The 13984-nt window shown below is 35.6% G+C and overlaps 1 protein-coding gene across 2 annotated transcripts in view; it reads right to left on the bottom strand.

Annotated features, from left to right (window-relative positions):
* The window catches only part of Tmtc3 (transmembrane O-mannosyltransferase targeting cadherins 3), a 43379-nt gene that overhangs the window by 9267 nt on the left and 20128 nt on the right, over nt 1–13984 (bottom strand). For both annotated transcript variants that reach the window (XM_048418273.3, XM_048418272.3), the window contains exons 8-10: nt 8818–8966; nt 6946–7066; nt 4374–4485 (exon numbers count right to left, since the gene is read on the bottom strand). In XM_048418273.3, coding sequence (XP_048274230.3) covers nt 4374–4485; nt 6946–7066; nt 8818–8966 — 382 coding nt within the window. The remainder of the gene's footprint in view (nt 1–4373; nt 4486–6945; nt 7067–8817; nt 8967–13984) is intronic.

Here is a 13984-nt window from a genome sequence, read left to right as displayed (position 1 = left end):
GAGTTACAGCTAAGAAATGGAAAAACTTGTAATTAAAAGAAAATTTTGTGCATGTGATCAGAGTGGAATGTTAGGTTGGTAGGTTGATAAAAGATGTTATGACTGTTCCTTTTAAAATGATGATACATGAGAATTAAAGAAAATTTACAATCTTATGCTAATACCAGAATGTCAAGAATTTCTATCTCATTTCCTGATATGGAAAATAAAATGAATAGTAAATTTATTTAGGGGGTGAATAAATATGCATCTTCAAGAAAGATAAGGACTAACTACACAATAGTTTAAGAAAGACATAAGCCTAATAATTATTTCAAAGGTTTTGATAAAGATGAAGGGAAGGGAGATCTTCAATTGGACAGCTTTTACTCAACACCAATATCTAACAGACAAGACAGGGTTTCAATTATGATTGCTACTTGCCTGCAACACCGATGATTTTGCAATTGTGGAACAGTAGGTTTCTGAGTGCAACTCCCAGGACACATAGGGGCCAAGCATATATGCCTTGGGCATTCCCCTAGGAGGAGAGCAACAGTCCTAAGATCTTGCTATGTGATGTTCATTATGTTTCAACTGAGTGTACTCTATAAAAACTGCCAGAGGAGCAAGTTTTGAGAACTGGATGTTCCTAACAATTTTGCTTCTGTCCTGAAGTGCAAATAATCCAACAATCTGTGAATATATAAATAGATGGACAAAGTGGTAATAGCCACATGAAGCAGTGCTACTCAGCCAAACAAAAATAGTTTTTAATATTTGTGAACATTGATCAGTATCAAAATAATTACAACAAGAAATTATGAAAAAAAAATAGGTCTATAGAGGATGATTTTGTCCATATACAATTTGAGAAAAAACAAAGAAATATATAACAATGGAAAGCAATTCTGTTTTATTTGCTGGAAAGGATTACAAAAGAATAGAGAGATTTGGGAGACTGATGGATATTTTCATTATCTTGGTGGCAATGGTCTTCTGGGTACAAGTACATAAAAACATGAAAACATATTTCTAAAGAATTGTTTTTTGTTTTTGTTTGGGCAGCCAGCACTCCTCAAAATTACCTTCAATGATTTATATTTGCAAGGAATTCTAATTCCTCAAGAATCATTCTCTAGTTATTAATTCTAATTTCTATGATTTTTATGTTTTATATTTAACTATAAATTTTAAGTATTTAAAAACACATGAATACTCACAAATATTTTTGCTATGTATTTGTATATATTTTTTACATATCTTCTATACTTTACAATAAATATGTACCTTTGGTATATTTTGAGTTGGCTAATCAAAGCAACTGAGGACTCTAAAAATTAGTCACACAGAACCCTGTTCTCCTTTTAGCTTTCCTACCTGGTGTGAACTGGTTCTGGACTGTGAGTCAAAGGTCATGTAAACAGACTTTGTGCTCTTGAGAAGTAGTGGAACATTTAAGAGATAACTAGTCAAAGAAATTAGGTTAGTGTAGGTATGCCATGAAGGGAATATTTGAACTTAGGTCCTTTCCTGTTCCTCTCTTAGCTCCCTGGTTCTCATGAGGTGGGCAGCCTCTTCTGCTGTAAACTCTTATGAGTACCGTCTACCCAAAGGCTCAAAGCAATTATCAAGTCACCTAAAAGTTTCCCTGTATTCAAGCATTCCATCCATCAGTGGGAGCAGGAACAGTCACTGTACCCCACACTTGGAAATTATCTTCTCATTTCCTAGTTGCATTGAAAACAATGTATTTGTTTATATAGCTTACATTTCCTTACTATATTATCAAGGGCTAGACAATGGCCTAAGGTTTTTCAAATGAGTATCTAACCATATACTATACAAAAAGAGACTTTATTACTTTTCAAAATGTAGTATGTAGAAAATTTGTGATTGAACTCATTTTTATATAAGGTCTATTTGATACCAGGTTCTAAGCATTTTTTTAACGTAGCTCAGTCTATCTGCATTTGTAAATATACATATATGTATATATACGTACACACACATATATGTATACACACACACACACACACACACACACACACACACATACACACATCACAAGTGCCTTAATCTGCTGAGGCCTCTCCTGGCCTTATAGCCTTCAAAGCCTCAAGTTCTTGATCTTTCTGTTGCCCTGTCTCCTAAGTGCTGACATTATAGGCCATGGTACCATAACTTGTTTCAGAGTCTAAGCTTTTAACCACCAAACAATTGCCTCTTTTAGCTGGCCTTGGTTATTCTGTTACTTTCGGTAGTACCTAGTAATGTCATAAAATAACATTATTCTACCTGCCAAGTGACTATGACCATAGTCACCTACGAAGAAGATAAAAAACACATTATAAATGTTGTTATATTCAGTGTTTTCAAGTCTATGTGTTTACCCAAAATTAACTATAATGATGTTGATCATCTATCATCCTAGCCTATGGCTTATTAAACCTACTTTAGAACATGTTGATGGTGAAGACATATTTGAGCTATATATATAGGATGTAAGCTTACAATAGAAATCGTGAAAAGCAAAGGGGGGGTTACTTAAGGCTGAGCTGAGTGCTTACACCTGCAACATCTGTGATACAGTCCAGCACTCACATAAGAAGACTCATCACTCAAAACATCTCACACATGCACTTGAATTAGTGGTCACAAAGTAATGAAACAGAAATCACTACTCCAACACAGAAGTGAGGAGGCTTCAACCTTAAGTGTTTGGTAGAAAAGTGATAACTTGAGCTGGCAAGATGGCTCATTTGTAAAGGCACCGAGCAGGCCTGGCCCCCTGACTTCTCTCCCCTGAACAGGACTGAAGGGGAGAACTGACTCTCCCGGGTGTTGTGTGACTGCCACAGCTCGTGTGCACAAGAAGGTTTTAAGAAGATAAAAATTCTGGAATAAAAATCTAAGACTTCAAAAAGAACTGAATTAGAATTACTACATTTAATGCATTTTGCTTGTGTACAGGACAGTAAAATGATCCCAGTGTAAAACATGAATGAGATGCTTATGTTGCTACAAGGAAGCTCCCTATCTTCAATAAACCAGTATTTCAAACATACTAAGAATGAAATTAGTAAATATAAGACAAGAAATAAGTATGTGTATGTATCTTGCAGGAAATATATGAAAGAAAATTAAGGGGTCTACAATTAAGTGTTTTTGCTTAGCTAGAAGGGAAGATGTTTGGAAAAAGAGGCCATAGGAAGCAGGTTATAAAAGACAAGCAGTGTACATAACAGATTACATTATGTAGAAGACAGAAGGGCAGAGAAAAGGAAGACTTTCTGTGTTCAAAGGACACAGTTTTACAAAACATGGAAAAATGAGGCAGTGCCCACCACTGACCCATTCATGGTTAGCATATGAGGACCATTCTGTGTACCTTTGAATGGGATGGAAGATGCTATCTGGTGGTACTGGTAGTTGGATATAACATTTGGTAAAATAATTCTGCATAATTGAAATGTCAGTAGCACTCTTCTGAAAATTGCTGCTGTTCCAGTTATATGCTATTCAGACACCAACATTTCTTCAGATATATTTGATCTTATCACTTTTCTCCCATCCCTTTAGAATCAATTTAGATTATAAACATCGACCCCTTAGCCTTTCTTCCTTAGCAAAGTACCTTGAGAAGAATTCTAAACCTTAGTAACAGAGTAATTCATGCCTACAAAATCATCACCTTAGCTGGAAAGAGGAGAAAACTATTTAACTACATCAACAGATTTAATTTTCAGTTATTACTAATCTCAAGCAGGGTGTTAATGCTGTTTGGCAACTAATATTTTTCTAGCTGCCTAGCTCTGCTTCACGTGGATAAATTATGAGAGCTTACAAAAATGTACAGTTTCAGGTTCTATATAAATCTGCACCAGAATATCACTAGAATAAGGTGTCTAGATTTAAATGCACACGGTAGTGTGGGAGGTACCATCTACATGACCATTTTGCATTCTCTCCTGTTCATACATCTCAAACAGTCCTTTCCTTCCCGGTCTACTGGCGATTTTCCTTTTTCACCGAGGAGACAGAAGCAAACAGAAGGCGATTTGAGGCTGTCCCACACTCTTTACTCAGCTGCACCAGCTCTTTTCTCCACTACACTGAATACACTGGAATCTGCCTGGTCTCTCCATGAAATGAAGCTCTCATTCTGTCACCTTCTTTTTGCCTAGCACCATAGCTTTTAATTTGCAGCACCCTTTAATTTCCTCTTCCTATGCCGTCTTCATAATTCTTCATCTACTCCCTTGATCTCAGCTTAATCAACCGCACGTCCCTCACTGCATGTAATGTATGCATTAGTGCCGTCTAACAACTACAATTTTAATACAGCCTTAGAGAATACGCTACTCCACAATTTATTAACGAACACTGTTTACCTGGCTGAACATGGGTAGCCTGCAAGAAGTATTTCAAGGCTCTCTCAAAGTTTTTCTCATTTTCCAGCGCATGACCCACATTATTCCATAATTTGGCATTGTTTTTATTCACCTTAAACACAAGTGAAAACAGAATGAGTTATAATCAGAAAAATAACACCACTACCAAAAATACAAAACAGTCCAGTTCACAGACATTTGTTCAGTTAACTATTGGGAAAGGAATGTTTTATGGAAATACTCCTAGAAATGAGACAAAAAAACTATATGACCTCCCTGTCCTCTAACATATTATAAAACCACAGCAGCTTGACTTCGTTTATGTATTATGTATTCTTCAAGTTTTATCTGACTAGAGCATAATCCTGTTTGAAAACAAACACCGCAGTAGTATTTGAATTTTGTTTAGGAGAGAAGGTACTAGAATATAAGGATATACTTTAGGATGGACATTTTTTAGACCGGACATATTTAAAACTATTTGCATAGTTTACTATGGAAACAGAAATGCTGAGATGAAACTTGTGCGATCCATGTGTGTGTTTAGAGTTCACATGGGTAGAGCATGATACAGAGCCAAAGGAGTAGTGCAGTGGCTGCAGTGTAGGCTTTATTAAATGTTCTGAGAATAAAGGCAAGCAAAGTTCATAATAATTATGGATACCATTAATATACAAAAATGTATGGATTAATAGTATGGTAATGATGCTTCAATTACCTACACAGCTAGGAGGAAAATAAAACTGCATTGTACAAGAAGAATCACCCAATCCTAGGTAGATGTTATATAAAGATATCTCATAGGTCAATTATAGTGGTATGTTTTCTGTGCTTTAATAAACAAAGCTTGCCCGAATATCACAGGGCAAAGCAGCCACACTAGTCAGACACAGTCAGCCATACAGGCCAGGCAGTGATGGTACACACCTTTAATCCCAGCACTTGGGAGGTAGAGGCAGGAGGATCTCCGTGAGTTCAAGGACTACCTGGTCTACAGAGTAAGTTCCAGGACAGACAAAGATACACAGAGAAACTCTGTCTCAAAAAAAAAAAAAAAATTAAAAATAAAAATAAAAGAAATAAAGTTTAAAATAAAGCTAAGGAAATATGGAAAGTACAGAGAATCTGGATACTGTATATTGTCTTTGAATTTATTTGATGGCTGAGGAAGGAACAACAGCTGCTAAAAGACATTTGATTACAAATGCTGCTGAATTAATACAATATATATATTTTGAAAAATGTTTTGACTTCAAAATTTAAGTCAAAAGATATGTTACTTTAGAGAAGAGGCTTTGCTTTTGCTTCCAAAGGAACTGAGGGGGTGGTAGATCCATTCTGGGTTAAGAAAAATCAAGTTTGATCAAGGAAAACCCCCTGAAAAATCTCCGATAGGAGAGAATGGCCCAGATGATCCAACATTTCACAGGACCTCTGTTGAAGTTTCCTCCGAGTTCTACATCCAGAACAGCCTCAAGACTATTGGTTGAGATGATCAAGCCTCACAGAATATTTCAGTCAGGACTTGACCATAATTCAAAATTTTCTTTAGATCCTCATAAGATTACCAGTGCCCCCAATCAGCAGGAAGTAAGCTGGAAAAACTATACCTGTGTTCCCAAAAAATGGTTCATGGATGTTTTTCTTTGTTTAGAGTGTTGGTTACAAGTTGTTATGGGTAATGAATTCAGAGCTTTGTTTTGAAAAAAAAAAAAAAGAGGGGGAGGATGATGTGGGACAATGGTCTGGCACCCTGTATTGTTTTAATAAAACACTGATTGGCCAGTAGCTAGGCAGGAAGTATAGGTGGGGCAATGAGAACAGGAGAATTCTGAGAAGAGAAAAGGCTCTGTCTGCAGTCATCACCCAGACGAAGAGGAAGCAAGATGAGAATGCCTCACTGATAAAGGTACTAAGCCACATGGCTAACACAGACAAGAATTATGGGTTACTGTAAGATATAAGAATTAATAAGAAGCCTGAACTGCTAGGCCAACCAGTTTATAATTAATGTAGGACTCTGTGTGTTTCTTTGGGACCGAATGGCTGCAGGACTGGGCCACACAGAAACCACATATCAACTGTCATATCCTATATTACCTTGCTATTAAGATATTGAACAGTAAAAACTGTGCGCCCACAAACTAAGAAGATATGGTTTTATATTTTAACTTTGTTTTGTTTTTGATTTTTGTTTTTGATTTTCTCTGTAGCTTTGGAGCCTGATCTGGCACTCACTCTGTAGACCAGGCTGGCCTTGAGCTCACAGAGATCCACTTGCCTCTGACTTCTGAGTGCTGGAATGAAAGACATGCACCACCCCACCTGGCTCTATATTTAAAAATTTATCATGTGACCTTCACGTGAATTTTGTATACCATTCCTAGAACTATTTATATATTCTTTAGACATATAACTAAATAGCACCTAGGGAGCTGGTTATGGTATGTACTATATAAGAACAATTTATTGTTTCTTGGCTAAAATAAAATTAAGTGTCTACTTAAAAATATAGTAAAAAATCGGTTTCACAAAGACATACATTCCTGTCGTCTGAATAATAATACTTTACCTTTAATGCTGACATAAACAATGTATATTCAGATTCCCAGTCCCAATTCCTATGGAGTGTTTTCAAGGCATGGGTTAGTATCACCATAGACAAACAAATCCAAGAGAGCTTTTTCAATACACTGTTCAAAAGATATAAATAGAAAAAAATACTGTCTTCATCACAAAGGCATTTTACATCTTAGAAGAGGCAACAAACATTAGATATTTCCAAATTATCATTTTGAATTCATTCTAATGACTTCAACATTTAGAGAGCACAACACTCCCATATTAAATATTACAAATATGGGCCTGCAATTGAGACTTCACTACATTTTATTCATTCTTGGGGTTTTGAAGATCTATTACAAAGTTCCCACATGACAGCAAAGTCCGAGGCAAACATTTGTATAGAACCTGCACAAGTTTCTCATATATTTTAAACAATATTTAATGACTACGCAAGAGTTTAATACTTTACTGTTAAGAGACAATGCTACATTAAAACGTCTACACATATCTGGTACAAATGCAAATTTTTACTAATATATTGCTCTTCTATTCTCTAAATATTTTTATTTATACTTTTAGGTCAGAACTGTCTATTAAAAAACAGAGGAAAACCTACAAAACAGACACAGATCCAAAAACTTTTGGCTAATTGTTGACATCTAATAATTCACTTACAACAGGTTGATTACTTCAATCTCTATTATCTAACTTAGTTAATACTCTGAGTGTCTGTCTTTGGACGGTTCAATATCTTGCATTTTGACAGATTCACTCATGCAGAACAAGACAATATGGACCAGATACTATCACTGGAAGAATTACAATGTAAATTATAATCAGCACTGCTGTTTACAAGCTGTGCGACCTCAGGCAGCTCAGATAACTAGTATGAGCTTCACCTTTTACATATGCCAAGGAGGATAGGTGTGTTAGAGAGAATAAATTCTAAATGTCTATCACAAATAATCATTGGCACTTAGTAGGTACTAAAAACTCGCGGTAATAATGACTGGATACACTGGTAGAAATTACAATAAAGATTTGGTAGACATAGATGAAAACTGTGAAACCAAATAAGATAGTCAGTCTACTGAGTACATGTTTGTCAAAAGAGACTAGATGCAAAATGTAGAAAAAATGGTAACATTCAGAGTAGATATAGTAGGAAGAATATAATTATAAGCTTTTCCCTTAATTATCTCATGTAAGTTCTAGCTCTTACATGAGATAATTAGGAGGGAAAAGCTTATAAAACCCATGGAAATAATTTTTAAATAAAAGTCTTGACTGGATATAAGAGGAGGTAATATATAAGAGGTGTTAAGAGTGGTGTAGAGAAAGTCAGCTATAAATCAAAATTTAGTATCATATTATTATTATTTGACTACTAAAAATTTGCTTGGTATATCTGATATACTAAATGAACATAATCCCTATGATTATGTCAGTTTCTAAGCATACTGTTCCTTCACTGTTAAAGCAACATGGGAACCCATATTATTTTATAAGATGCTGACAGAAAGTTATGAATGCTTGCTAAACACATTTTATATACACTAAGAACTCAATATGACTCTAATAGGATGACCACATCTTAGTCACTGCATATCAAAGTGCTTGAGTTTCAATAGCAGTCTTAGTGTCTTCACTTGAGTCTGACCCAGTTTGTCATCTAGGACTATAATATAAATTATACAGAAAACACTGAGTGACCAGGTGGTGAAGAGCTTTTCTAACTGCAGTTACAGCTACCAAGATGAAAAGACTAAAACTACAGCTTATAAAACTGAACTACATACGGACTAAAAATATAACATTAAATTTTAATGTATTTCATTCTAAATTTAATACTCATCAGATGAACTAGGATTTAATTTACCTTTTATTTGAAATTTTTTGCCACCCGTGAGCTACTAAAATACAGAAGCCCATGCTAGGAACATACAGTACTCGCTCAGCAACAACAAATCCAACAGGAAAGAAAAGATTTGAGGCAGGAATAAATGGTAATGCCATTAAACAAAGTGCCTAGAATGAAAAAGAAGATACAAAGCACATTAAATTAAAAAAAAATAAATACATACATGACAAACAATAAATGCTTTTATAATTTATTTTGAGTGAGTTTGTAGAATATTTTAGATGCTAATATCATGACTAATGAACATAAAGGTCACACATGGGTAGTAATTAACACAGTGTGTACATAAGCAAGGTATGAGGCAAGGTTTTTGAATTATAGAACTTTGTGAGATTGCCTATGGACTTTGTGAGTCCTCATTTGAAATTAAACCCTGTACTTTTTTACAGCATTAGATATATGAAAAACATAATTAGCAATATTTCAGTTGTTCTCTGAGAAATACAACTTTTACTATAAGTTTACTACAAAGGTTCACTTAATTACATTAGAAATCACTTTTTAAAAGAATATTTTGAAAATAGCAAAAATCCAATCAAAAAATGGGCAGAGAAGACACACAAACAACCAAAGTTATATGAAAAGTGCTCTTTATTACTAATAATCAGAGAGATGCAAACTTAAAGTTCAATGAACTCCATCTAAGTAGAAACTATTGTCAGAGAGGCAACAGAAAGTTGAGAAGAATGTAGAGAAATGAAACCAATGCATACTTCATGGTAGGAACTGGATTAGTATTGTTATTACATGGAACAGTAATTCCCTCAAAATATATATATTAAAAAAAAAACCAGAAGTATGCAATCCAGCGATCCCACTAGTTTGTATCTAACAGAAAGGAAAGCCCCACACTGTAGCATATCTGCACTTCCATTATCACACCATGATTCAGAATAGTCAGCAACTGGAACCATCTTAGAGATGGGCAGATGGAGAAGAGATAAAGTAGGGCATATATGCACAAGAAAATCCTTTTTAGCCTTAAAAGGAAGGAGAAACTCCTGTCATTTGCAACACGGAAAGAAGTGATGGGCATTATGTAATATGCTACACACTGACACTTATACAAAACAGTGAGTGCAGAAACTTAGACCAGAACGGTGTTTACCAGAGTGAGGCAGAAAAGTCTGGGGAGACGTTGATCGAGAGACATAAACTTCTGTTACATAGCAAGAGTGAAATAAAAAGAAGAAAAAACTTTTCTTCTTTTAACTTTTGTGTGTGTGGCAACAATAATTTGAGAAAATGTCAATAGAGTTTTCAGCAAAACAAATTACAAAGGTAGGTAACAGACAAAAAATGTTGGTTTCTAGAACATTACAAGAAACCACATGGTTGGGAAGTCTGAAAGACTGAAGTAAGGCATGGTCTAGATTAGACACCAGACTTCTGTATATATTCTGGTCATACAGCTTGTATAATATTTTTTATAAAAGATTTTTCTAAATGTTTTTTTATTTTTACATGTATGGGTGTTTTGCCCGTATGTGTGTCTATGTGTGCTGTGCCCACAGAAGAGAGATGAGGATATGAGATGTCCTGAGAATGGAGGTACCAATGCTTATGAAGTATACTATGGGTGCTTCCTCTGGAAGAGCAGCCAGTGCTTTTAACCGCTGAGCCATCGCTCCAGCCCCACATTGCAATCCTAAAGTATGTTTAACAAGAGGTTTATACTATGTATATAAAAATAAAGCTGTCCCTTTAAATCAGTAGTTTTTTATTCTTTAAAAGAATCACTAAAGTGTTAGCGCTACATCCTGAGAAGATGTAAGGATATCTAGATTTCCTGTCCTTCAGACATGGGAGGACGTGTGTGGCTTCTTGACTGAAGAGCCCCCCATGACCGAGCACATAACATGGGAGGACCTAAATTTGAGAGTTTAGAACTTGTAGATGCTGACATCTGCTTCTTGATTTTTTTTCCCTTCTCTTTTTAGTTTTTCCTTTTGTTTTTGAGATAGTTAACTTTTGTAACTTAGACTGCCCTTGAAACTGAGGTGTTGCCAAGGATGACCTTGAACTTCTGATCTTCCTGCCTGCACCTGCAGCCTCATCCCTAGGTCCCTTTGTTTTGTTTTATAGGACTTAGTTGAATATGCAATTTAACGATTCAGTTTCAGAACTATGAAATTTTCGACAGGACTTGGGGGAAGACTGTATGTTCTTGTGCTGCATTAATGAAATGCAAATGAAGAAGCATCACATCAATTCCTGTGTCTCAAATTTAAGTATTTTTATAAAAGTCAAAGCACGAACCATTAAGGATATTTTTTAAATTCTCATTTCCTAGAGATGCATAATAAAACAACAAGCAAGGGTAAAGCTATTTAGACACAGCTAGTCCTAAATCTGTAGCTCATTGAAAAATATGGCAGTCCACAGCAATTTTATTTGAAAGATTTAATAGTATTCATTCAGATATACCATAGATTAATGACTAAATTACATAAACAAGGAAAAGGACCACTCAGTTAAAGTCTACCGACTCTATGACTTTAATGATAAATTATTTATAAGTTCTAATTAATGACATACTAGTTAATGTATGCCAATCTCATTAACTGTGGATTAGCCTACAGCTTTCTTCTTCTAATAATTAATAGAAAGTCCTTTTAAGAGGGATGTTATAGTCTGGAGAGATAGTTTAGCAGTTAAAAGCACTTGTTCTTCAAGAGGAACTGAGTTTTGTTCCTAGTTCCTCAGTGCCAGCTTGAATCTGTCTGTTAACTCCAGTTAGGGGATATCCTCTTCTGGTCTCTGCAAGTACCAGGAACACACAAGGTGAACAGATAAAGACGGAGGCAAATGCAAAACACTCATATAAAAAGAAATGAAAGTAAAAAAAGGGGGGGTGTTAGTGGCAAGAGCCAAGAGTTTAAATATGATCCTAAACTTAATTCTTTTGTAATATCAACTATTCAACCACCTTGAGAATATTTCCTTATAAACCAAAATGGGGACTGATAACTGTTTGCCTTATGTTGTTGATATATATTTAATATCTTAGTAGATACCTATATGGATTATGTTGTTGATATATATTTAATATCTTAATAGATACCTATATGGAATCTGTCCTTGGGTACTACTTTCTTCCCTTGCTTCTTCAGATATCTTCAAAAAATTCAACATTTAGGAAAATCAGCATGCTTAGAGATTATACACAAAAAGTTACGTTCAAGGGCATACATACTTCTTTTACATATATGAAATAACATGACTCAGGTAAATGTACATTTATTTCATTGCTCTAATTTTAAAAATCTATCTGCCTATCTCTTTTTATTTGCCAAACTTGGATTCTCCTATCTTTCAACTGTCCTTTTAGCACAAGTTCATAGGTAAATAAAACCTACCATTTATCTAGCTATTTTGTGCAAATTTACTTAGGCAACAACGGACTCCTAGAAAAAGTAAGAAGACTGGGTTGACAAACTCCTATCATCATAAACTGAGCGTCACCGGCTTCTGATCAACTCCAGACTGCTCAGGATTTCTAGGTTTCTCTGACTTGTGCAATTCTGTTCCCTTTGGTTTTGAATCTTGACTGCTTTTATCAAACTTCTCACCCATGTTTTTACCAGGGAACCACTTTTTCTAATTTATGGGAGGGAATACCGAAGGGTTAAGGCTAAAAAACAAAACAAATGAGAAGAAGACAGCTTTCAGTCGCCTTTACTAACCTTACCAACAACCACGCTAATGCTCCCTCCCTTCCTTCATGCAATCCAACAGTTTACCCTTCCAACTTAAACCAAGATTTTGCTAGGTGTCCTGCTGATCGTCACAAACCTATTAGTTCCCAATTTCTACATAATGGAGCCTGCACACCTCCATCCAAACACCGCCTCTGGAAGCGCAGGGCGGTGTTCTGTGTCATCCGTCCCCCACTTATTCCACCCTCACCCGGAAGACAGCTCTGGGATGGAACGTGCAGAGTTGTGCTTCCAGTACTTGCCTGAAAGCCACTTAATATTTCAACCAAATAATTCTGAAATCACACAGCCAATCCATCAGGGATAGCTTTGTTTCTAAAAAGTCCCACGGCACAAAAGAAATGCTTTTTAAATATCAAGCAATGGTCTATCTGATATGAACGAACTCTCATTTTCTCATGTTCCAATAAAACCACTTCAGTAATATTTCATCAAATCTAACACTTTCAAATTTACCTTTTTTTTTTTTTTGAGTCTGTCTCCTACCTAGATTGTTTTCTAGGATTGTCCAGGGTAATTCAGCTCCTCTTACACTACTCGGCTTAACTGGTTTTAGAAGAGAATCAGCATTAAGAACTCCACAGCACCTGTTAAGGCTGAGTGCCCTCTATGTGGCTTGACTGACACTAAGCAGCATCTGACGGAGAACTGGGAAAAGCCTGTTGGAGAAAGGCCTCTGCCAGGTTTCGGCCCCCACCCCCAGTACTCACCTAGCTATCCTCTGGTTTCCATTAATACCTCCTGACTAAGGGAAAGTCTAAGTGAGGCCTAGGCATTTCTTCTGAACTTCAAAGCACTGTTCAAAAACTCCAGTAGGATGTTTTCAAGATAAACTTTGCATGTTTAAGAATCTTTTTCCTACCCTCTGCATTCTTTCGAATTCTTTTTCTGCATGTTAGCCATTTGTCACAAGTTTCTCAGACTGCAAACTCTCTGGAAACAAGGACATTAAAACTCTTCTCACCACAGTACCAAGTAAACAGATTGTAATCATAAATTTATACCGAACACGTATGTTAATCTAGTGGTGCTAGCCAGAAACGATGTACCTGCAAAACATTAGACTGCTTTCTACCATACAGTAGATGCTGAAGAAAATGTTACCTTCAACAGTGAAAAATAATTCTTGCACTCAAGGCTGAAGGAGGAAGTTATTAAAATGTATACATACACAAAATTATTTTGAAATAATCAGAGATCTCTGGACATTGTCCCACTTAGGGAGTAATTAAAATCTTGCTAATAGAACTTAAAATCTATTAAAATCTATATTACTTTTAGTTGCACATTGCATGACATTTGCAAGGCCAGGGAAACAAGTATACAGTATAATCATTTATAAAATGTGAATAAGAAATGTAGAAAAAGAAAATGAATGGCATTTGACTGTGATTTGTTTCTATCAC

The sequence above is a fragment of the Myodes glareolus genome, chromosome 26, assembly GCF_982192425.1.
Source record: "Myodes glareolus chromosome 26, mMyoGla1.1, whole genome shotgun sequence".
Classification (NCBI taxonomy): Eukaryota; Metazoa; Chordata; class Mammalia; order Rodentia; family Cricetidae; genus Myodes; species Myodes glareolus.
The sequence above is the reverse complement of the archived record's forward strand: the minus strand, read 5'-3'. Positions and strand labels throughout refer to the sequence as shown.